Genomic DNA, 24704 nt, shown 5'->3' on the forward strand with positions numbered 1-24704 from the left:
AGAAAAGGAACAAAATGATTTCAGTAGTCAAAGTGAGCAATAGAATAACCAGATAACATTCGACCATGACAGGTTAAGTTACACACAGACATAGAAACCAAAGAAATTATACACCATTCGATAATAGCTTCTCCTTTCTAATCACATCGACAGTATATTTTTCAAACATCTCGTGACAGAAGCTCGACCCACCTTTCACTTCTGAGATGGCTCATCATTTTTGGATTCTTTCTTAGGATGAATTGCTTCAACAAGGGCCTCGATCTCTTCCTTCACTCGTTCAAACACATTGGGGCCTTTGACATCATCTATCCGGGTGTTCTCATCAATGTCATCACTCCTTCCATGTGTTTCCTTGTGATGGTGTGGCGATTTTTTAGTGTGAATGATTGCTTCACTCTCTTCCTTAGCTCTCTCAATCATATTCGGTGCCTTTACATCTTTTTCTTATCCGACAAAAAAGGAAAGGAAAACAAGGATCACACTCTGGTATATTCCAGGGATTATATGCATGAAATCAAATAGCTACAATGTGTTATCAAAATTATAAAAACATTGAAACTTAAAAGCTCCAATTGTCCAATGGAGACGGCCACTTCCAAGAAGCTTTCGGTAAATATATTTAGTATTCAGGAAGATATCAGCTCGCAGAAATCTCTCTCTCTCTCTCTCTCTGATTATCTCGTATTTATTTTTTTGGCTTTTGCCCATAGGAGAAAAAGTACCCATTGAAACGTATCGAGCACACGTCCAAAGATATGCCCAACTATGAAAGGACAAAACCCCATAAATGCATAAAGTGGGTAGCTTTTCATTAGAATCTCATAAACAAACGCCTGTAAACCAGTGGAAAATAATCAAAATGGAAAGATTGATGCCAATTAAACATCTTCAGCAACACCCAATTTCCAGAACTAAGATTGATATAAATTAAACATCTTCCAAAAAACCCGAAGCATTCTAAATGTCTAGGACCTCAACTAAAACACCTTGCACGAATCCCATCACCAAGATCATATTTCTTTTCATAGAGATTAGGATATTCTCGCAAGATCAATAGCAACAAACACAGAAAAAGGAAATTGGTAATAACCACAAAAAGAAAAATTTATGGGGTGAATACATACAAAGGTCAAAGTGAGATTCAACATTTGCATACCTTTTGGTGACGATGCTGTTGGCTCCGCCATTGGTGTTTCTATGAGAAATACACTGGTTCTGATTCGAGCAGAGCAATTTCTCTCAAGTTTGCTTGACCGTTAGGGTTACATCTCTGCCGTAGATGAGTCGGACCCACACTCCGAGACAGTATGATTATTTAGACGGTTTAGATGCAAAGCTCATATATTATAATGGAATAAACAAGCTATCTCATGGGCTGAAGTAGTTTCATGGCCTATAAGCAGTAGAAGGGCTGGCTTTATACCCTTTGTAGTTATTTTTCATATTTTATTCGGGCCTTGGCCCAACATCCTCAGCACTCTATAAATTGCCTCAGAATCCAAAGATTGAAAATTGTTCTTCAAAAGCCTTTTGAGATTTAGAAAATCTCCAATGTTTTGCTGTCCTTTTTATTCTCTTGGGCATATTTTTGGTCTAAATATATGTCAACAAATTATCAAACAGCAAGAGGTATAAAAATGAATAATTTTGTAGAAAATAAAAAACTCGTATATATATTTATATATATACACCCACATTATATTGGTTTACTAGGATTTGGATTGTAGGCCTGGTTTGGTTACTAAATACTAAACTATCTCATCTAATTATTATAATTTTTTTAAATTTCAATACAAAATATAATAAATAATTCAACTTTTTTAAATTTGAAAACAAAATTAATATTAAAAAATTATATTATAACAATATTTTATTTAATTTTCAATAAAACATCTCATCTGAACTGTGTAACCAAATGAGTGTGTGATTTTTACTCAAAATAATGCTATATATAATCACTTTTGCGTTCTCTTTACATACTCCACTGATATAGAGTTCCTCTCTGAAATTTTGATTTTAGAGTAGAAAAAAGATAAACACATAAAAAAATTCAAACATAAATTCTAAAAAGTGGAAACCTATGTATGCAGTTAGGTATGATTTTTGGTCGTGTAACGGGGATCAAAAGACAAAATATTCGGAACAAATTAAGGTACAAATCCTGAGGTAGTCAAAAGGGAGACAATGTGTGATTTCATCCTAAAAACGTTTATTATGGGACTTGAACTTGAAGCAGCTAGGCAGCGCGTGGCCCACCCTTCCATCAAGTCGGACGACAAATTGAATAGCGTGTGGAACATACCAGTGCTAAGCTGCATGCAGAATGATCGATATTCAGTTTCAACATTTTTATAAGTTTGATTTATTATTTTCCAACTATTTCGATCAAGAGTGGACCCAGTAAACATGATGATTTTCCATTACGTTGTTGCATCATCTTTTGTCGCCTGCCTGCCGTATTTAAGAATCGCATGTACGTCGATCGATCAGGAAAACAACAACTTCTCATGGAAAGATATTAATGTGATTCATGCATGTATGCAGAGGCCTTTGAATGGTATTTCTCTCTCTGCCGAAAAGCAAAACCTTTTGTACAATATATATATAAAAGAGACTTTTGGTGTGTGAAAGTTTGGAAGGCAGCTAAAATCGCTAGCTACAACTTTTCCTGGCCGCCACTTTTTTTGTTCACGATCGAGTTTGAGTTCAGATGATCGATTACTTTCTTAAAAGCTCTCACTACTCGCAGATCTGATCTCTATTACTGTTCGTAGTATTCAAAGTACTACGTGTTTCTTTGTAATAAGAACTGCGAGAATTTAAGCAAATTTTGGTCTTGCTCCATGAGAAACAAACATTGGTCGGTGTTTAATTAATTACTGAGAATTAATTAGTTCATACCACGGGTTTTGACCTATTCTTGATCTTTGGGTGTAGAATTGAAGAGGACATTAATCTTCCAAATGCACGTTCATAACGTCTTGATCTTCTTGTTGCCAATTAAAGCGGAGTTCGAGTATCCTATAGAACAGTGTACGTACGAACTGCAGGTGTGGAGCCTTGAACCGAACTTCAAGTTCAAAGTTTTTTCAAGGTCACGTGAAACCTGGTTTTTCAATTCTTCTAACCGGCTTTGATGGGCAGAAAGTTTTCAAACTAAGTATTTCTGCATCTTTGTCGAATGGTACGTTATTAGTTTACTTCAATTTCCATGCAACTTTCAGTGGGTAAAGACTATATATATAAAGGAATGGTCGGATTGAAAACTTCAACCCAACATATCAAAGACAGACACGTACGGACACGAGAGATAGAATTAGAAAAGTTAGAAGTCGAGAGAAGCTGCATGCCAGAGCAATTAACTTGTTTCGGACAAGGAGATCAATCGTGAAGATTCTGATGTTGCATCTAATTTAGGTGAGAATATCTCATGCTTGCATGATCTATATATCCCTAGTTACTTGATCATGATTTCCTTGGGGCTATATATTTTTGTTTTTCGTTCTTTTGTTTTTTGCGCGGTCATTACTTGCCGTTTGTTTAGTGGAAATGAAAAAGAAATAACGTAAGACAAACATCGTAATTTGCAAATTTGGAAGCATTCTCGGCATGCATTCTCCTATAAATGTGGTGAGTAATTACTGTTAAAATGAACGTATAAACCCGCGCAGGCAAAATGAATATAAAACTTCATGTTTGCTTTTTGGAGAGCAGATCAGCTCTCATGAATAAAGGTGAACCTGGGTTCTTTTTGTTGATTTGTAGTTTGTATCTATCTCATTGATAATGACTAAACTACGATCAACCTCAAAGTCTCTCTCTCTCTCTCTCTCTCTCTCTCTCTCTCTCTCTCTCTCTCTCTCATAATTCTCTTTTTCCTTTCAATTTGTATTGGACTATAAACTCTTATCACTATTTTTGGTAAGTAATCAATCGGGTTCATATTATGGTATGAGGCTGAAAATTCTCATATATATATATATATATATATATCTTGCTGAGCAGGTTGATCCATCAAAATTTGTATTTTGATATCCTTACCGCGCGCTTTCGAACACAAACTAAGGCAAAAGGATTCTTGTCTTGACGGAGAAGTAAGAGATGGTTGTAGGAAGACTCATCAACCATGACTCGAAGACTATGTCGAGAACAGTTAGCTTCGAGAAAAGAGAGGCGAGGTGCATTGATAAATATGAGGGGTCTGATAAAATGGTCGATGAAGACAAGGAAACTGGGATAGCTGCAAGTTTCAAGAAGAGGAAAGTGGGAAAGCTAAAGCTTCAGATAATTGTTTCGTCCAAGAACCAAGTCCTGGATGAAGATAATTCTGACTTGGAGGAGGAAAATGCGAATGATATAAGATATCCAAAGGTCTCTTTTACCAAACCCAAAATTCATGAGTTTTCTCCAAGGACCCCTAGTGATCTTAATGCAGCTGCAATTAAGCTGCAGAAAGTTTACAAGGGTCATCGGACACGAAGAAACCTTGCAGATTGTGCTGTCGTTGTGGAGGAGCTCTGGTTAGTTCTCTCATCAGCAAATCTATTTTTCCTTTACCTGCAGCCGTTAGTCTTGACAGTGAAGTTTTGTTCTGATCATGGTTTGGTTCTATTATAATTGTTTTAGGTGGAAGGCGTTAGACTTTGCAGCTCTTAAGCAAAGTTCTATATCATTCTTCAAGTCTGGTAAATCAGAAACTGCAGTTTCGAGATGGGCACGGGCTAGGACTAGGGTTGCAAAGGTGCCTTTACATATCAACATTTTAATAAGTTTCATAGCTTGCCAGAATCCGCGTTTTAGACAGAGTTGATTACCATAAAAGTTTTCGACGTCGATTTCCTTCTTCCTTTGTTTGACCTTTGTCAAATTGTTGACAAATTCAAATTTCTTGCAAGAAGTACTACCCTTTTCTGCATTATTCAACACTGTGTCATACTGGACGGTTCATTGTAGGTTGGCAAAGGTTTGTCCAAGGATGAGAAAGCTCGAAAATTAGCTCTAAGACACTGGCTTGAAGCTGTAAGCCCATATAATTCTACTTTCCAGATATTATCTCTTCCTTTTGCATAGATTATTTCCATAGTCATGGTTTCATCAAGAGTACTTGACTAAAGTTTGCTGGCCTCAAGTTAAAATCATAATAAAATGGATGAAGTCATGTTAATTAATTTTCTCCTCTTGTTCCACAGATTGATCCACGCCATCGGTATGGACACAATCTGCACTTGTATTATGATGTTTGGTTTAACAGCGAGAGCTCCCAACCTTTCTTCTATTGGTAAAACTCCAAAAAAAAACCCCAACAACGTCCTTAAGAAATGTTTATCCTTTTTTTTTTTATATCAACTTTCTGAATTCCTTCATCATATAAATGAAGGTTGGACATCGGAGATGGCAAAGAAGTAAATGTTGAGAAGTGCCCAAGGACCATTCTTCAATGTCAATGCATCATATACCTTGGACCAGTATGTACAGTTTACCTATTAAACTTATTAAAAGACGCTTAAAATGGGAGCATATTATAATAAATTGATGCCAAAACAATTAAGTCTCTCTTTGCAGAAGGAGAGGGAACCATATGAAGTGATTGTAGAAGGTGGAAAGCTCATTTACAGAAAAAGTGGATTGCCTGTGGAGACTCATGAGGATGGTACCAAGTGGATATTTGTTCTGAGCACAACGAGGAACTTGTATATTGGTCAGAAGAAGAAAGGGCGGTTTCAGCACTCTAGTTTTGTGGCTGGGGGTGCCACCATCTCAGCTGGAAGAGTTGTGGCCCATAATGGGGTCCTCGAGGTATATATATTTTATGCAGATATACTAACAATAACATCAATTGCGACCCTTTTCATTTACTTACTTTATTGAATCGGCAGTCCAGATCAGCTGTATTTTTAGGAGGTATAGAAGAGAAGAAATTGAATAGGGCAATATGCAAAAAAGTGACATTACTAATTACTTAATTATATAGACAGATCAGGTGCCAAAATGGCATAGATTTCTTTATACCAAGTTTTTTTTTTTTTTTTAATGTTTATTCCCTCCTCATCTTGTCAGGCTATATGGCCCTATAGCGGTCATTATTGCCCTACAGAAGAGAACTTCATGGAGTTCATTAGTTTTCTAAAAGGGCACCATGTGAACTTGACCCATGTTAAGGTAATTTCTTCGGTCCTTACGAATTTCTCTCACGGTTTGACTAATATATACATATGGTTGCGCAAATTCAATGATTTTTCACTTATCAGTTTATGCGCAAGATCTTCATGCATGGTTGTTTTACTACAGAAATATGCAGTAGATGATGACAAGCTACCAAAATCATTGAAATATACCGACGAGGAACTAAAGTCACAGTCGATCATGAGGGGTTCAAGTACAGACACAAAATCCTCCAACACAACAGGATCAGCAGATGCCGTCGTGCCCGACAAGGACACTGGCATTATCTCAGTTAATGGTCATAACGATGATGTTAGATCATCAGTAACTGGCAATCATGTGGAGGCACCGGCATTCAAGTTGGCCAAGCGTCTGTCCTTTAAATGGACAAGTGGAACTGGACCTCGTATTGGGTGTGTTAGAGAATACCCTCCACAGCTTCAGCTTCAGGCGCTTGAACATGTCAATCTGTCGCCTAGGACCACACCAGGACACTTTCCTAGCACCAGTCATGTCCCCATCCCTTCGCCAAGACCTACTCCAAAAATCCATCTTTCACCAACGCTTGCATATATGGGATCACTTCCTATATAGCCCAAGCTGGCTACGTGTTTCTAATTAGGGAAATTAGCTAGATTCATGATCGGGATTGTTCATAGTTAAGGGTATGTCGAGTTTGATCATGAGGTTCATGTGGAAAGTGGCGTTTGAGGACCTTGTATACGTGTTTCTGTTGCCCTTGATGGTATATATACATGATGAACCTTGTGATCTTTTAAGCTTGCTGAGTGATCACTTTCCTAACAAGATTTGTTTCTTTTATGATCTTGTATTTCAAATGTTGTAATTCAAATAATACAAATGGTTCTTTCATTTATAATTTGGATATGATCTCTTATCTCTCATTTATATTAATGTCAAATAACAAAAGTTGAGATTGACATGATCAACCCTTTAGAATTACCTTTGCTTAAATCATGTTTACAATTTATATCATGATATCGAGTTTGACAATTATGAAATTAAAAGAATTTGTATTCATACTTACGATCGACCATTTGAATTCTATGGGCGTATATAACAAAACAACGCGGTCCAGTTCCACTTTAACTGTTTAACAAAACAACGCGGTGTATCATGATAATAGTAAAAAGGCATGCAGGCCTTGATACGTGTGAGGCTCACATCCGGTACTGATCCTCATGATTTGCCATGTAAATCCATATTTATAGAGAGAGAGAGAGAGAGAGAGAGAGAGAGAGAGAGAGAGAGAGAGAGAGAGAACTTAATCATGTGGCTAACTACTTCTTTCAATTCACTCAATCAAGAGATGGTCAGAGAGCTAAAAAGCCTTAATTAAAAGGTAGCGCCGGGATACTTAATTTGTTTCCATTATCAAGGAATGATGATCACGATGATCAGGAGATATCTCATGTGTACGTACGTGCATGGAAATTAGTAATAGGTTTGGGGGTATGAAACTTCATCCCATTTTATTTAATTTCATTTTACTTCATTTTATTTTATTTTTAAATATAAAATTTTTGAACGTTTAAATAAAAAATTAAAAAATAATTTTAACCTTTTCAAATTTATAAATAAAAACAATTAATATTATAAAATTATATTCTTATATTAATATTTTAATTTTATAATATTTTTTATTTAACTTTTTCTCCCTCCTTTTTTAAAATTTAAAAAATATTCAATTCATATTATCTCATTATTATTTACAAACTATCTTATTATTATTTATAAAATTATTCTCATATCTTCTTATCCCAAATCTGAACTAAATAAGCTTGGAGTGCATGCATGCGTTAATTGCAAATATTAATTCAAAAAGCTATCTTAGCTTTAATTCCTTGTCTCATACGGAATTAGATAATTACGAAAAGTAGTGCATCTAGACCCGACTTGGGCGAGGTCTCCAAATAAAATTAAGTTTTGCAGGGAAAGAAATAGTCAAAACGACAGGGAAAAAAATAGTAAGTCAAAGAAAATATATAGAAAGAAGCTTGTTGCAACCAGCGTCCGTGTAAGAACTGCTCCCTTCATCTTCCCACAGAAGAACACAAAGCCTTCCTCCCAAATAGACTTCGACGTGTTCGCAGCTTCCCACATACAAACACAAAGCCTTCCTTCCAAACAGATGAAGATGAAAACAGGTTCTTTTTCTCATCTTCTTCTTCGCATGCCCTAAACCTTCATTCGTCTTCGCATTCTTCCCACGAAGCTGTGCCTTTCCATGAAGGGATATTGACTCTCCCTCCCTTCGTCTACCCACATACGTGTTCTCAATATCAACCGAGATTCATAAAAACAAGTCAAACAAGTTTACTAAGCACGAAACTGAGTCACATAATACAACTTCCCCTGTTGGAATGCTATCAAAATGACAAGTTCTATTAAAACTTTGACTCTGACAAGTTGGAATGCACTTCTGGTCCCAATCTTTTGATTTCTAAATTTTACAAGAACCAGAAACACCACTCATTCAATCCCACGAAATTCATAATTGAACTTCAGTCCTAAACAAAATTCTACGCAAGTTCTGAAGTAGATCTACTCAATTTCTTGAAAGACCACAAGATTTATTTGACCAAGAAAAAACTCAAATCCCAACAGAAAAATAAAAATTTAAATATTTCTACATACAAAATCATAAGTGAACATTTCTTAAATTGACCGAAGATATGACGAAAAGAAAGATAAGAACAAAAAACAAGAGAAAGACGAGACATCGGAAGGTTCAATTTTCGCTTTCAGACACTGTCACAGAGAGAGAGAGAGAGAGAGAGAGAGAAACAAGACTAGGAGAGGATTGGTTGGTTTTGGTTCTTGGATACTCGTAAGGCAGGAGTTTCGTTGAGAAAATGGTTTTCGTCTGTGGGAAGCGGTGGTTTTCGTATGGTTTTTTTTTTTTGTTCCCTTTTTTTTTTTGTAAGAAAACAAAAATATAATATATAGACTGGCGTGGTATTAGCCGATTTCCTAACCGTTCCCACCACCATTTGTCTGTAGCAGAATTGATACAGATAATGGTTGCAACCAGCATGCTTGCATACTTGTCCTCCTCAGACAGAGTGTCTCGTTTGGTTACGCATTATAAAATAAGATCAGATCAGATTTTTTTATTAAAATTTAAATAAAATATTATTATAATATAATATTTTAATATTAATTTTATTTTAAAATTTATAAAAATTTAATTATTTATTATATTTTATATAAAAATTTAAAAATAATATAATAATAGATGAAATCAAATATTTTTACATCAAAAAATTAAATACCACTAATTCTTACTTACCTACCATTTAGATTCGAATATAAAAAAGTATTTTATCTCAACATTATAATTTTAATAATTTTTTACATAAAATAAAATGATAATTTAATTTTTTAAAATTTTAAAATAATAATAATATTTTATTAATATTTTATTTTATTTTAAATTTTTCTCTCACCTTAATTTACTGTCTAAATAATATATTATTAGTATTATTATTCCTTTCTATTATGACATGTACTTCCTCGTCTTGGGATCAGGCTAATTAATGTTTGTATTATATATATATAGTTGTACTGCAAAATTAATTAATCATGTGCTAGCTAGCTAGTTTTAGATGACGATGATGATCATGTTCTGTCATTCATTCAAACTCAAGTACGTACAGTACTTTTTTTCCTTTAAAGAAGTAAATTTTATTAAAATAAAAGATGATTCATGTTAAGAAGTGAGATTCTCTAACAAATACTCTAATACAATAACTACAATATAAAAGTGATGAAAAAAAAAAGGAGTTTTAAAACTAATTTCTTGATCATAACTCAAGTTTTATAAAAAGGATATTGTCTTAAGAGATATTTTAAAGGTAAATCATTATTGGAGATGGTACAAGCTAATGCACTGCAATCTATTTTGTTGAGATATTTTTTTAAAAAAATCCATAGTCATTTTAACAAGATCACGAGTTAGAAAAAACGATAATTCGGATAAACCGGCATAGAAAGAGTAAATCTGCAACGAAAGGACAATCAACCCGTGCCTCTAAAGTAGCGCATGAGGACCACGCGCTGGTGAGATGGAGGTGGGGTCAGGCTAATCTAAAGGATTAGAGAGCGTGGAATCTGCTGGTGCGGCATGTGCAGTAGGTAGAGTTGTCAAAGGGATGCGACGCGTGAAGATCACATGCAAAAACAAGATGCACATGAAGTCTATGAGCAAATATTTTGGGCATAGATCTGCATCGTCCCAGTAGATAGGCAGTAGGAGAAGGTCATGGTGGAGCATGTGTTGATTTTCCATGGCCGAAGTGCAGCAGATCTAAGAAAATCTGAACCAGTAAAAAAAAAAAATCCATAGTCATTTTAACAAGATCACGGGTTAGAAAAAGCAATAATTCGGATAAACCGGCATAGAAAGAATAAATCTGCAACGGAGGGACAATCAACCAGTGCCTCTAGAGTAGTGCATGAGGGCCACGCGCTGGTGAGATGGAGGTGGGGTCAGGCTAATCTAAAGGATTAGAGAGCGTGGAATCTACTGGTGCGGCATGTGTAGTAGGTAGAGTTGTCAAAGGGATGCGACGCGTGAAGATCACATGCAAAAACAAGATGCACGTGAAGTCTATGAGCAAATATTTTGGGCATAGATCTGCATCGTCCCAGTAGATAGGCAGTAGGAGAAGGTCATGGTGGAGCATGTGTTGATTTTCCATGGCCGAAGTGCAGCGGATCTGAGAAAATCTGAACCAATAAAAAAAAACTACCCTATAAATATATTCACCTATAGGTAGTGGAAATGAAAAGGAAAAGGAAAATGAGTTGGAGAGGAAGGAGGAGCAGAGACTCGTACCTTTCTCTCCAACGAAACTGAACGAAAAGAGATATTGAACCTAAGGTTTCAAGTTTCATATAAATTATATAATTATATATCTACACATGAATTTTGATGATAACAACTGAATTCAAATACTAGAGGAATCTCAAGCTCAAGTTATCTAAATAATGGAGTCAAGTATATCAAGAAATCAAGCATGAGCAAGAAGGGAACAAGTTCACATTAAAGTCATAGAGTGATGTTGTAAATCTTTTAAAAATTTGAAATTAGGATTAAGGTTCAAAATTAATATTTTATCATAAAATATTAAAATACATTTTTCACATGTGCATGAATATTTTGAAATTAAATTTGAAACTTTTGAAAGATGATTGATTGTCATCTTTCACATGTGCACGACATGATTAAATGTTTAAATTTTAAAAATATTAAAGATGATTGACTGTCATTTTTCACATATGCATGCTTTATTTGAATATTTTCAAAAATGATTGATACTCTTTTTGACTTATGCAAAAAGTAGATAATTTTGTTTGAAAATTTTGAAAATATTAAAGATGATAATCTTTCATATGTGCATGCTTTATTTGAATATTTTTAAAAGTGCTTGATGCTCTTTTTGACTTATGTAAAATATAGATGATTTTGTTTGAAAATTTTGAAAAGTAAAGTGTACTCCTTTTGTCATATGCGAAAAGTAAAAAAATTAGATTTGAAATTTTTGAAAAGTGAATGATATTGTATTTGATAAATGAAAAACAAGAAACTTTTATTTGAATTTTTTGAAAAGTGAATGATATTGTCTTTAACATGTGAATTTTTTAAAATTTGAATATAAAGTCTCATATGCCTATAAATAGATAATTTGAGATATTCAAATTTACAACACTAAGAGCATACAACATTCATTTAAAGTTTTCATTATCTCTTCTCTAAGCATTGAGTCTTAAATTTTGTTCATTTTGAGAAAGATATAGTTTGTATTGTATTGTTCTTACTTCACTCATTGATGCGTGTTTTCTGATAACCTACCCACTATTAGCTCAGCTTGTATCAATAAAATTATGTGTATAACCTTTGTGTATGTAGAAAGTGTTCTACACATGAAATAGTTGAATCACCACGTGTAAGGTGATTGCAAATGTAGATGATCTTTTACACGGATCTTTTGTAGCGGTGTTGTTCAAAGGTGTAATAGGTTTCTATCTCCACCTGAAAGAGGTAGAATAGTGAATTTAGAAATCCTCAAATAGTAGCTTGAGGCGAAGACGTAGGCAGTAGGGCCCGAACCTCGTTAACATACTGAGTTTTCTTCTCTTTTACCTTTACTCTTTATATTTATTGTTGTTTCGTATTTTATTTATATTTTATATTGTGTATTTGATTTATAATTATTAATTTATTAAATATAATCTAATTCACTCCCATCTTATATTAGTCATCTGGATAACAAAAGAGTTTATTTTTAAAGAGAAGTTAGAGCTTCTCTTTCTTAAAAAAAGAAAAAAAGAAAGAGGCACCTACTTTCAAGTGCACCCTATATACATGGGGAACTTATAAGTCAATAAAGGCCATTAATAATTTATTTTTTTAAGTATACTTAATTATTTTGAAAACATCATCAAATAGTTAAGGTTACTTTATTTTCGCGAATCATCTTATTTTATCATTATAAATTTTCTAAACTCTTACATAAAATATAATAAATAATTCAACATTTTTAAATTTTAAAATAAAAATAATATCAAAAATATTATATGATAACAATATTTTATTTAATTTTTATCTTATCTTATTATATATATATATATATATATATATATGTGTGTGTGTATATAAACAAACGAGACCTAAGAACTATTAAAATAAAGTTTGTAAATAAATATTTACTTAGCGGGCAATTATAACCAAATTTAAAGATAGATAGATTGGAATAATAAACCCTACGTGCCTCATTTCTCCCATCCTCTTTCTCATAAAAAATAAATAGCTCTAGATTTAGCGTTTATTAAGATTTCTTTTACTTAGTTTTATTTTGCTTTCTTCAAGGTTGAAAAAAATAGATTTATAACTTTCCAGCAACTTTCAAGGGAGACACGTGGTACAAGCTGATTATAGGTCTAAAATTATTAGGAGGAAAGTGGTGATTTTGTGAAAATCACAATACATGATTCTTGCCCCCATCACCCTTTCTAGCAACTCTTCTTAATACAAGCATCATATCATCAAACTCACCACAACTAGACCTTTCAGATTTAACTTTTATAGCTGAAAATAGATAAGTGTGTTGCCTTCAATGGCAATTATAGATTTCAAAGTCTACCGGAGTTGGCCCAAACTATAATCCATTCTTTTTCACATCTATGTTACTGCTTACCTGAGTTGTCTCTCAGACCTTTTTTTTTTTTTTTTAAGAGATTGAGTCATCTTCTTCTATAAAATATAAGATTGAGTATCTGTTTAAGTAGAGAGTGTTGTCTCTTAGACATTTGTTTATAGAAAATATTAGTAATGAGCAATGCTACATACAATTATGGAGTATGCAAGCGTTGTACATTCACTTTAAAATAAAGTGGAGTCTGTTATTAATTTTTTTTTTCATATGATTCCTATATTTATACATTTTTTTCAAAATAATTACACGATACTTAAACACTTACGAATGTAACTATAATTTCTTATCAGTAATAGTGAAGACCTCAACAGTCATGAAAGAAAATAGTATACTGGTAGAGTTCTAAATGTATTATTTTGATTTATAATATCATATTTGATATAAGAACATCTTATAATATATTCGGACATGGATGTAAGTTTTTTTTATTAATTAATGATGAGAGTTTTCTTAAAAAATGAAAAAAGATAGATAGATTAATCCCAAAATCTAGTACTTATCTTATAATATTAATAAATCTGCAAGCACTTTATTCATAGAAATGTTATTGAAAAGTTTTACACCACAACACAACGTTCTCGTAACATAATTTTATTTTAACTTAACTATCATATAATATAATAATAGTTATAGATTAATTGTGAGTATATTATTATCTCCAAACAAACAAAAAGGAAATGAAATTAGAGAAGCGAAAAAAGAAAGCACTGTATCCACACAGTCACCAGTGGACCCAACGAAACCTGCATTTTGGAGGTTCCAACGGGAAACAACAAAAGGTTTTAAAATATAACGTTATGATTATGGCTTAATTTAGAGGAGCGGCCTCTTTCCTAAATTTTTAAAAACAAAAAAGTCGTCTTCTTCACCTTCCACAGTTCTACTACTATCCGTTACGGTGTTTCTTACTTTTTCTTCTCAAATTTCAAATTTCAAACTCCTCTGCCATTAATTCTTAAGCCGGAGCTCTTTCTCCCTAAACCCACAACCCAAACCCCTCTCTCTCTCTCTCCCTCTCTCTCGTCTTGCAGGAGATCAAATTCTTACTTCCCCCAAACATTTTCTGGGAAAACTTTGTTGCTATCTAACGTGCATCCGTTCTGTTTTCTCAAATGGGTGCCTCATGGATAAAATCACTAATCGCTTTGAAGAAGCCCCACACAACCACCAACTACGTGAGCCGAAACATCTCCAAGCACACCTCGCATTTTTTTGTTTCCGCTTCTCATGTTTCCTCTGTTTTCATTATTTCCCTTAATGCTATTTTCGTTGTTTTGTTTCTTTAGGAAAAGGCCGGGGATAAGACCAAGAAGAAATGGAGGCTATGGAAGAGTTCTTCAGAGGGCACGAAGAGGGACCACGCGGTGGCATCCCAGGCGTCCGATTCTTCCTCTCATTCTTTCAGCGCTGCAATTGCTACTGTGGTGAGAGCTCCGCCCAAAGATTTCATGGTGATCAGGCGAGAACGGTCTGCCATTCAGATCCAAACCGTGTTTCGGGGTTTCTTGGTAATTGCCTACTATTTTATTGTCTTGAAGATTCTTTAGCTTACTCAGACCACGTAAAAACAAAACAAAACATAAACAGAACACAAAATAGAGTGTGGTTTCATATATATATTTACTTGGTTTTCGGTTCTCGGAAGCAACGTTTGAGTTGTAGATCGTAAAGTTAAGGTCTCTATGGTATTATTTGTTTGAATCTTAGTTAAATAATTAGTATCTGAGCTCAAAAGCCTCAGAAACACACAATTTCAGAACCAGCTTTTGGTACTCTCATATCATACATTGAACTCTGTCTCCAGTAAATAGTTCTTTTTTTTCCTATTTTCATTACTCTTAGCTACAGATGTAGTTTCTAAAGCTAAAAATTTCGAGTGCTGATGTTTTTAAGCCACTATGATTTTAGGTTTTGTGTTGTTCATGGATAAACTTGTGCTGAAACAGCCTAAAAAAGCTCCAAATTTCAGCACAGATGGATAATTCCTTTAACTTATTTTTCTATATTGAGATATCCTTAAGCCAAATATTGTAAAGTTCAATACTCTTTCACAAGTTTTCAACACTCTGTTCGTTAAAGACGAGTTTTATATCTCCCATCTATAACTTGGATAAAGATCTAGATTTCAGGGAACTACGGCATCTAAGTTTATGTGCTTATATATGGAAATGAGCTCATGTAACTTAAGAATTCAAAATCAATTCATCTTACCTAGTAAGACTTTTGAATGTCGGGAAGTGGAAATTGGAATTGAGTTAATCGTACTAGAAGTTCTCTGTAGCTTTTAAGGTTGAATTTTTTTGTCCCACATCATTTTTTTAACCAAGTAGTCATACTCTTAGCAATGCACAGGGTCAACGTGTTCTTTCTCGAAGTGTTTTTCTTTTTCTTTTTTTGCTTTGTTACTCTTTAGGAAAATTGTGGGCAAAGCTACTAGAGAAAAAACAATTTAAGTTTGTTTTAAAATTATCTGTTGCACCTGAAACAATATGATCATGTTCAAACATAGGTAAAATGATAATGTTTTTGCTAAGAGAATTAGGTATTTCACTCTTTCAAAAAAAGAAGGAAGAGGACATCTATATCTGAGTTACTCTATCCTCAATTTCCTCTGTAGTCTAGGCAGCCAAGCGGAGACTCGGATTATTTCCATGATCAAGTATCAACCCTGTGGGAAGTTTCACTGGAAACTGCCTCAGCAATGTTTTTTGCGAGCCGGGTTGTCTTCGTCAATGCTTTCTTCCTTTCTTGTTTTTGTTTTTGCCATATTTCTTAGAAAGAATGCAGTGACGTGCTCTAATATTTATCTTTTATGCTTATAAATTACTGTTTATGCATTTCTGCTCAGTGGTTTTAATGACATGTTGCAGGCAAGACAAGCTTTGAGGGCATTGAAAGCAGTGGTGAGGCTTCAAGCTATATTCCGTGGTCGGCAAGTTCGGAAACAAGCTGCTGTTACACTGAGTTGCATGCAAGCTCTTGTTCGAGTTCAAGCTCGTGTAAGGGCACGGTGTGTGAGGGTGTCCCCAGAAGGGCTAGCTGTGCCCCTTGCTGATCCTGTGAAGCAAGCTGAGGTATTAATGTCAAAACATCTTCACATGTCAACATTTTATGTATTCCCAAGGGTGGGTCTGAAGGGCCTTGCCTTGGTGAGATTCCATGTCATCAAATAAATAATGAAAATACCATTTAATGTATAGGCAATGCTAACTCTATCATCAATGTTGTTTTTTCTGATAATTCTCAGCAAGGATGGTGTGATAGTCCAGGAACCATTGATGAAGTTAGAGCAAAGCTGCAAATGAGGCAAGAAGGTGCTGTGAAGAGGGGGAGAGCAATTGCATACGCGCGCTCTCAACAGGTAATGAAATTGAGAGGACCCAATAGACAGTTTTTCCTTCAGTAAGATAGTCAGTGGACTAAATATATGGCCTAGTTAAAGCTGCCTGGTAAAAGATTTATGCAGATCAGTTGGGATGTAGACCTGTATTTGTTTCAGTATGTTGAACAAATTATCTTTAGCATGTTGAATTTCTTGTTTTCAGCAATCAAGATTGACTGCTACTCCAAATTCAATAAGTAGCAAACCAGTGACTTCTCTCAAGCATCATAGACTTGATAAGAACAACTCGGGATGGTGCTGGATAGAAAGCTGGATGGCAGCCAAACCCTGGGAAAGCAGATTGATGGAAGAAAATCATACTGACCCCCCAGAAAAGACTCCATTGTCTAGGAAAAGCAAAGATCAACTTCTCAATTTTCATTCATATTCTCCAGATCATGATTCAGTGAAAGCCATAAGGTACAATGGCACAACCAGGATTTCAGCTAAACCACTAACATCTGGTCAACTTAGTTCTTCATCTTCTGCCCCAAGTTCTGAATCTCTCTATGATGAGAGCTGTGCATCAACTTCATCTACGTCTGCATCTCCAACTCTAGCATCCAGTAATACACTCATGATGGAAACCCTAGGGGAAAGGAATATCCACGCACCTAGCTACATGTATCTCACAGAATCAACTAAAGCTAAGCAGAGAGCTTACAAATATCTTTCTCACAGTATGCAGAGGCATTTTACGGAGGATTTTATGTTCCATAGTAAACCAATGGTAGTTTCTAATGGAGATACAAGGAGCAGTGCGGGTTCTAATTTTTCAGTTAATTTGAGCAGAGATCTGTACCCTTCATTGCCATTAGGTACACATGGGCAGGTAAGATATCAGCAGTACTAATTAAGATTTGTCATAGGAGGCTTAGCCAAACTACCATGTCCAAGTTCCTTGAGTTCAACAGCTTGTTGCGCCATATGATTCTGAAGTTGTTCAAGTACTAAGAGACTCACATCAATGGATTGATGTGCAAGCACCCAACGAACTAAAGGGGAACTGGTTTATATATGAACACCGGAAGTAGAGATACTACGAGCAACTGTGTTCATAGAATTGAAGCATGCCCCTATATATATAGTATTTCTGAATTTTGCTCGGTAAAGATTGAATGACATTGTCTTGTCTAGGACTTCACATACAAGGTTTGTTTGTTTGTTGTATGTAAAATGTGGCGTGTATAGAAAATGATACTGAACAAATAGAAATTTCAGGAGAAATAGCACTTGTGATGTTGCTACTTATGGATATTAGAGTGACTGGGTTCATGGAATTTGTTGTGGCTATGTATCTTCAGAATATAGTCTGTGTTGGGTGGTTTAATGAATATCAAAGAGTGCAGTCTTGAGCTTGAAGTGGTACTAGATTTATTATGGGTTACTCTGGTTTTTGTTTTGGAAAATGCTGCTTCAAATGGGCTTTCCCCCCTACGTCCATGCTTGAGTTGGGCTTCGTGGCTCAAGTTGTTTATTAAAAGATACGGTTAAACAGTAAAAAAAAAAATATATGTGATGGGAAAATGTACCAGAGTTAGTCACTCAAGCTGTGTGGCTTGACAAAAACTTGTAATGTTCTCCTTTTATTAATGAAAGTGTTTTCTAATTTGAAAAAAGAAAAAAAAGAAAAAAAAAACCGAAGAAGATTATGGCAAGAGACATTGGATTCTCGCTTTTTAATTATAGTAATATCCATTGCTCACTCTTATATTTAAACGAAAACAAGATGTATTCAAGGACGAGGAAGTTGGTGGTAAGAAATGGCACAAATATCAAAGAAGTATTAAATCCAAGTATTTCCCAGATATTATATGACAGCAAACACATCAATTATAATAGAGGTTTGATTCCCCCCCCCCCCCCCCCCCCCCGCCCCCCCGGGGCCAATTTCAGAACATCACCCAGAAATCAACGAAGTAATTACAATCTCCATATGGAATAAGTAGATCACTAATGTTGTTCTTTCTAACAACTAGCAATTAAACCTCGATCTGGCCGTGGCTGTAAGTTTTTCTAGCTAGCTAGCTCTACCATAATAAATTGGCAAGGACCATGTACGGGTGCATGAATAACATATATATTCCCAGTACCCCACAAAAAGATATATACTCTTATCAGTCTCCCGCTATCAATGGAATAAATTAACTTTTGAGTTCTTGCTCTGGAATTTGCTCCGAAACTCGGTTGAAATTTGGAAAAAGATATGTTAACGCTCAAATTTTGATGCAGATATGATTGTGTGTAAAGTCATTTCAGGAGCAGTTCAATGTTTGAGATTAGAATCAAACCTTTTCAATCAAGCAAGGAGCGCAAGGACCAAGGTTTTGTGAAACATTCTTAACCCCACTTAAGAAACAAAATTGAGTGGCGTGCAATAACAACTAACAAGGGTTCCTCAAATAGACTGGCATTTGAGATGGGGTTGGGGGTGTGATATGCAGCATCTTAAAGGGTCCCAGCAGCATTCATTCTATTGCTGAAAGGACCACTTATATCAACATCATCGTCCTTTGCTATTGTGTGAATCACTTAATCATTCCATCTTTAAGAAACCAGAAGAGAAAATCGACCAGAAAATAATAACACTTGGAAAATATGCATCTTCAAAAGTAGACAACAGTACTGTGAACTGGTGTTTCATTTGTCGGTTTCAAAAATGAGAGACGCGTACATACACACGCACACAGTTATAGACGTTCGAGACGATCATGCAGATTAATGCAGATCAGTTTGACTTTTTATCTACGGCAAGAAAGATGCCCTACGTACGTACTCGTGATAGGACATGATGATCAAAGACTACTCAAGCAGCCTTACACGTGGGGTGGCGGGAGGAGTATTGCATATTGCAGCACCAACAAAGGCAAGAAATCAGGATGCCACCAAAAGCTGTAAAACAAAAAAAAAAAAAAAAAAAGAGTGTTGGATGTCAATGTTGATGGGATCCTGAATTGAATGAAAGAAAAAGGAAAACGGGATGCTTTCTTCAACTTGGAGTAAATATGTAAACTTTCTTTCATTGGGGGGTTGCCATGAAGATAAGGAAGGCAGTGTGGGCCGTGGGGTCCTTCCAGGATGCCTATTTCTTTGTATATTGCTTTTTTATTTCTTTGACCCCACAATTTAGTACTTTTGTTTGCATCGCTTTATATCATGAGTAAATAAGTTTCATGTTTTTCTACTTTTTCTTCATTTCCATTATTTGAATTTTCTCTCTCTCTCTCTCTCTCTCTCTCTCTCTCTCTCTCTCTCTCTCTCTCTCTCTCTCTCTCTCTCTCTCTATATATATATATATATATAATTAATCGTGATCACTGTGAATTATAATGATCGATTCATGAATACCTCAATTATTTATTTATTTTGATCTCCTATTTAGTTGTCATTCCATTAAAAGATCAGGTTTTATTGTAGTTGGTCAACTTGAAAAGAGCAACACGCTGTCCTTCATTTTTTTTTTCCTCGTTGATGTGAATGACATTGATCAGATATAAGCTTTGCGAGTTAGGTAGAATCTTGTTACTTTTCATGTGCAAGCTAGCACTCTTACCCAAAAAAAAAAGAAAAGTTGTAAACCAGCATTACATGATGATCTTATATGTTATAACTTAGTTAGCATTAATCCTTGAACCATTATACAATATAATATAAACCTTTAAAATAGTTTTCTTCAAATTTTGGTGATCTTCTCACCCTTAATCTCCTTTAATTTGTTAATATATTTGAGATCATGAGTTTTAAGTGTGAGCAGGAGGAAGCTCATGCTACGTACTGATCGATCATGATCTCTTCGATCTTCTTAATTATTTGTTTCCTTTTTGTTGCATATCATGATCGATCGATCAAGAGGTAATTTTATTTGCCAAGGAAGAACAAAACTGGGAGTAGAGGAAACAAAATTCAAAAAGAAAGAGAAAGAAAGAAAGAGACCCATAAAAAAATAGACTGAAAATGACCCATACCAAAATCATCAATCGTCTTCGAGAAAAGACAAATAAAATAAGCTAGCTATTCTTTTATGTACTTATTTTGATTCCACATTAATGAGTTGGAGAAAAAAAACAAAAAATCGAATGCAATATCTTTTCATGTCCTTTGATCGCTCAACAAATAAAGCAAAAGAGAGCGGCCTGGTGCTATTAATTGTTGCATGTGCAACAATAAATCAGGAATCTTGTTCTGTTCTATTTCTTCCATCATAAGCATTCCAAACTCTTACTTTTTCTTTCAGAAGCAACAAATAAGATGAAGTCATAGATTCTAATTGGCACTCTGGCCTGTTCCAGTACCACAAGATCATCATCATCAAACCATTGCTTGCTTCTTTCAATTTGAAACTGATTTTCCTGGCCGGCCGGTCGGCCGGAGACTATATATCTTTCTATCTATCATCAACTCATAGCTAGCTAGCTAGTGATCACAACAATTAATAGAATTATAATGAGGTTTTGTTCGTTGGAAGAAGTTGATCATCATCTCCTTCATCATACAGTAGTACTGATCGACATGAAAGGATTGCGCGCAACGATCTTGACTCGTGTGTCAACATTAATATGATTCCAGCTTGGAACAATTTTGACACGGCCTGTCCTACCTGTTTGTGATCGCATGAAAAAATGAGATTCACATTCTTAGAATGTATAAATCATGTCTACTCTTTTTTAAAAAAGGGGATAAATCTGAAACATATAGAAAAACATCATATTTTTAATAATAGGTCCCATTTTTTAAACAAAAAAAAAATGTTCGAATATTACGTCCATACCTTAAAACTATATCTAACATTACTTATTGATCAGATATATCTCATCATAATGAAGTGAATGTAATAGTGATCTTATATAATATCATATCAAGTGTGTGGCTAATGGCTAGTAAGATCAACTTCAGGTAGCAACAGTTATAAGATAGTCGATGAAGCTAGGCAATGTCCAACTTAATTAGATGCAGGTACCTAGCTAGCTAGCTAGCTAGCATGCATGATTGATGAGAATAATCCTACTTTTAGTTATCGTAAATATTCACCAACCACAAGATCAGCGAGCGAGCTAGCAGCCAATCAACTCCGAGATTAGACAATAAATAAATATTAATTAAAGTGCTAAGTTCAAAGAGAACCTTCAACAGAATGTGAAGGCATATATTATATACTTTTTCGGGATTCTTTTCATCCTGTCAAATTATACGCAGGCCCATGCATGCATAAACAGAAGGCCTTTGCTCTAAAATTCTAAATATTCTCCCCCGGCCACCTTGTCCCCATTGATTACTACCTTTTGATGAACTGCTTTTATAAAAGTCTCTCTCTCTCTCTCTCTCTCTCTCTCTCTCTCTATATATATATATATATATAATATTAATACTGTGGCAAACGTATGCATGTTTAAAATTCACTTAATTAGCTAGTAATTAATTAATTAATCTCTTTTAGAAGATTATAATAATACTTTGAAAACACAAATGATTCCTTGACCCAATTAGACCCACAAATTCTTGATTGCTATCAAGGTAAAATGTGTCAAAAAAAAAAAAAAATCAAATTTACAAGCTAGCTGGTAATTATATATCCCAGTGGAATTCCAATCCGGGGTTTGTCTTGATCATCGATCTCATCATGTTATTCAAGTTAATTATATATGCACGTACGCCCCGGGATTATTGATGATCCCGTTTGAACTCATTGTATGATCTTGTCTTCTTGTTCATGTTGATCGATCATAGCTATAGACTTTCATGATCTTCATGTATTGACTCATTAATACTCAACTATATATATATATATATAAATATAAATATATATATATATATATGCTGTTCACACCAAACGTAGCGTGCTTTTTAATTAAGTACCCATATATAATATTTTCAAATCCAAAGAAAAACTGAAAAAAAAAATGGTTGAATTATATATATATATATATGTCACTAATTCAGTGATCCATGCTCTTCCAAATTTTCGTGGTGTTAGAGAGGGTATTTAAGACCTGTCGTCGCGATAGCTAGCTAATTAATTAGCTTGTTAACACGATCCAGTTGTTGACATAATAAGAAGCCAGTGGTTTCGACCTGATCTCCACTGCATGATGAGGTGACAAGCTAAAGGCAATTGGCTTGTGTTATCATGTACTAGCTAGTCGATTGAGTATACATAACATAAGCAATGAATAATTAATGTACGTTGTCCTTTTAACGTTTTGATTCTCTCTGCCTTTTGTCAGGTAACTTTATCTATTTGTCTCATAAATAAAAGGATGTCTGGTATAAAGTTTTGATACTCATGATCACATTAATCCCTTTATAATAAAAAAAGTAGAAATCTTTATTTCTTCCTATAATTATTATTTATGTTACCTTTAGAAGAAAAAAAAAAATTAAAATCGTCCCAAGTGCTTACTCAAATATAAAAGTCTCAAGAACAAACACATAAATAAATTGTATCCTATAATATAAAGTGAGAGAGACACATTTATATGTACAGTTAACAATAAATACTATCACTTGATCAAACCCTCACATACGCATGCATGTCTTATCTTTCTTTTATTGGAAACCAGCTGCGCTAGACATGATGAAGAAGTAAAGAGAATTTTTTTGGGAAGGAGATGCTTGAAAATTTTATCTTAATTAGTGCAAGTAGGGCTGGTTTTACATTAAATCCTTCAAAGTTGGTCTTCTCAATAATCATTACGATCGAGTAGAAAAGATGTTTCCTCCACCATTGAATAAAACCACCCTCTATATATGTATATATAATTTGTTCTCTTAATTCGAACATAAAAGACAAAAAAATGGGGTTAGATGGTAGTACAAACTACAACCACATGACCATAATTAATATTCTTATAATTGTTGTCAAGATCACTACTATAGTCTACTAATAATTATATAATTCCAAATTAGTTGTAGAGTGTTCAAAAATATAAACGACCCTTAAATATATATATATATATATATATTATTGCTTGGGTAGAGATGTCACGTTTTTCCCATATAAAATTGAACTAGCCTCTATTATGCATGTATGTAATTATAGACCTAAAAGAATATTAATATTTCCTCGGCCACAATCATGATCATCATGTCTATCACTAGCTATATATATATCCTTGATTTTTGGCATCTTCTCCGACATCCTCGTGATCATCATCAAGACATCCGGATTTAGGAAGCTTAGAATAATACCCAAATGAAGTATAATTATGATATCATTGATTAAATTGATATATATGTAGATTAATTAAAATAATAATAATTATGATAAAGTGGTAATCTTGATCATTAATTGTTTTAAACCTAAGTTTGTTTCTTCATTTAGCAAAGATGATGATCACCTCGATTGGTATATTTATCTTTAATTAAGGAAAGAAAATATATTATAAGTATGATGAGGATGATCATCTTCACCATCTATTAGCATATATATTTAGTTAAAAATGCTTGATTAGCGGACGGTGCCCACCGACTGCATATATAGCCAGCATGCATGCAGCAGCTAGCTTCTTTTTTAAGATTCTATAGCAGACAAGGAATTGATCAAGTCAGTCAATGACAATAATTTTTATTTTTACTTTTCTTTTCAAAACAATATTCCAATAAGGAATTTTATATATATGTAGCTTCCGTCAACATTAACATTACGTACCAAATTCCATTTTTTTCTTCTCTAAAAACGTCATTTAATGCACCGACGTACGATTGCCATCCTACCTCGTCGTGACGGCCAGGCGTTGCAACTAATTAATTGATCTTATAAAGATCATCATGTAATCAAATTAATTGTCTCTCCACCACCATTTTTTTTTCTGTTAAATGTTTATATTAACAAGTTCGAAATAGTTCCAACTAAGGTGTAATTCCAGGAGAGAGAGAGAGAGAGAGAGAGAGAGAGAGAGAGAGAGAGAGAGAGAGAGAGA

The 24704-nt window shown here is 34.4% G+C and overlaps 3 protein-coding genes across 4 annotated transcripts; 2 read left to right on the top strand and 1 right to left on the bottom strand.

The window, feature by feature from the left end:
* Position 1: 1 nt before the first annotated feature.
* On the bottom strand, positions 2-1321 carry LOC122281203. Of its 2 annotated transcripts, none has more exons than XM_043092542.1 (2): positions 1160-1321; positions 2-446 (listed from the first exon to the last, which is right to left on the bottom strand). In XM_043092542.1, the coding sequence occupies exons 1-2, from the start codon at positions 1188-1190 to the stop codon at positions 196-198; spliced, it is 282 nt and encodes a 93-aa protein (XP_042948476.1). In that variant the 5' UTR covers positions 1191-1321; the 3' UTR covers positions 2-195. The 2 variants fall into 2 exon arrangements, with proteins under 2 accessions (XP_042948476.1, XP_042948482.1); XM_043092548.1 differs by having other exon boundaries at positions 2-440; positions 1160-1319.
* A 2783-nt stretch (positions 1322-4104) lies between these two features.
* LOC122300834 (IQ domain-containing protein IQM1-like) lies at positions 4105-6759 on the top strand. Its single transcript, XM_043111749.1, has 8 exons — positions 4105-4523; positions 4630-4744; positions 4957-5022; positions 5193-5281; positions 5381-5468; positions 5566-5799; positions 6061-6162; positions 6292-6759. Exons 1-8 carry the CDS (start codon positions 4105-4107, stop codon positions 6757-6759), a joined length of 1581 nt encoding a protein of 526 aa, XP_042967683.1.
* Positions 6760-14247: 7488 nt separating this feature from the next.
* On the top strand, positions 14248-18152 carry LOC122281213 (protein IQ-DOMAIN 6-like). The gene is made up of 5 exons (XM_043092560.1): positions 14248-14581; positions 14693-14914; positions 16277-16480; positions 16654-16767; positions 16952-18152. The coding sequence occupies exons 1-5, from the start codon at positions 14519-14521 to the stop codon at positions 17639-17641; spliced, it is 1293 nt and encodes a 430-aa protein (XP_042948494.1). The 5' UTR covers positions 14248-14518; the 3' UTR covers positions 17642-18152.
* The last annotated feature ends 6552 nt before the right edge of the window (positions 18153-24704 follow it).

Source organism: Carya illinoinensis, chromosome 1, assembly GCF_018687715.1.
Source record: "Carya illinoinensis cultivar Pawnee chromosome 1, C.illinoinensisPawnee_v1, whole genome shotgun sequence".
NCBI lineage: Eukaryota > Viridiplantae > Streptophyta > Magnoliopsida > Fagales > Juglandaceae > Carya > Carya illinoinensis.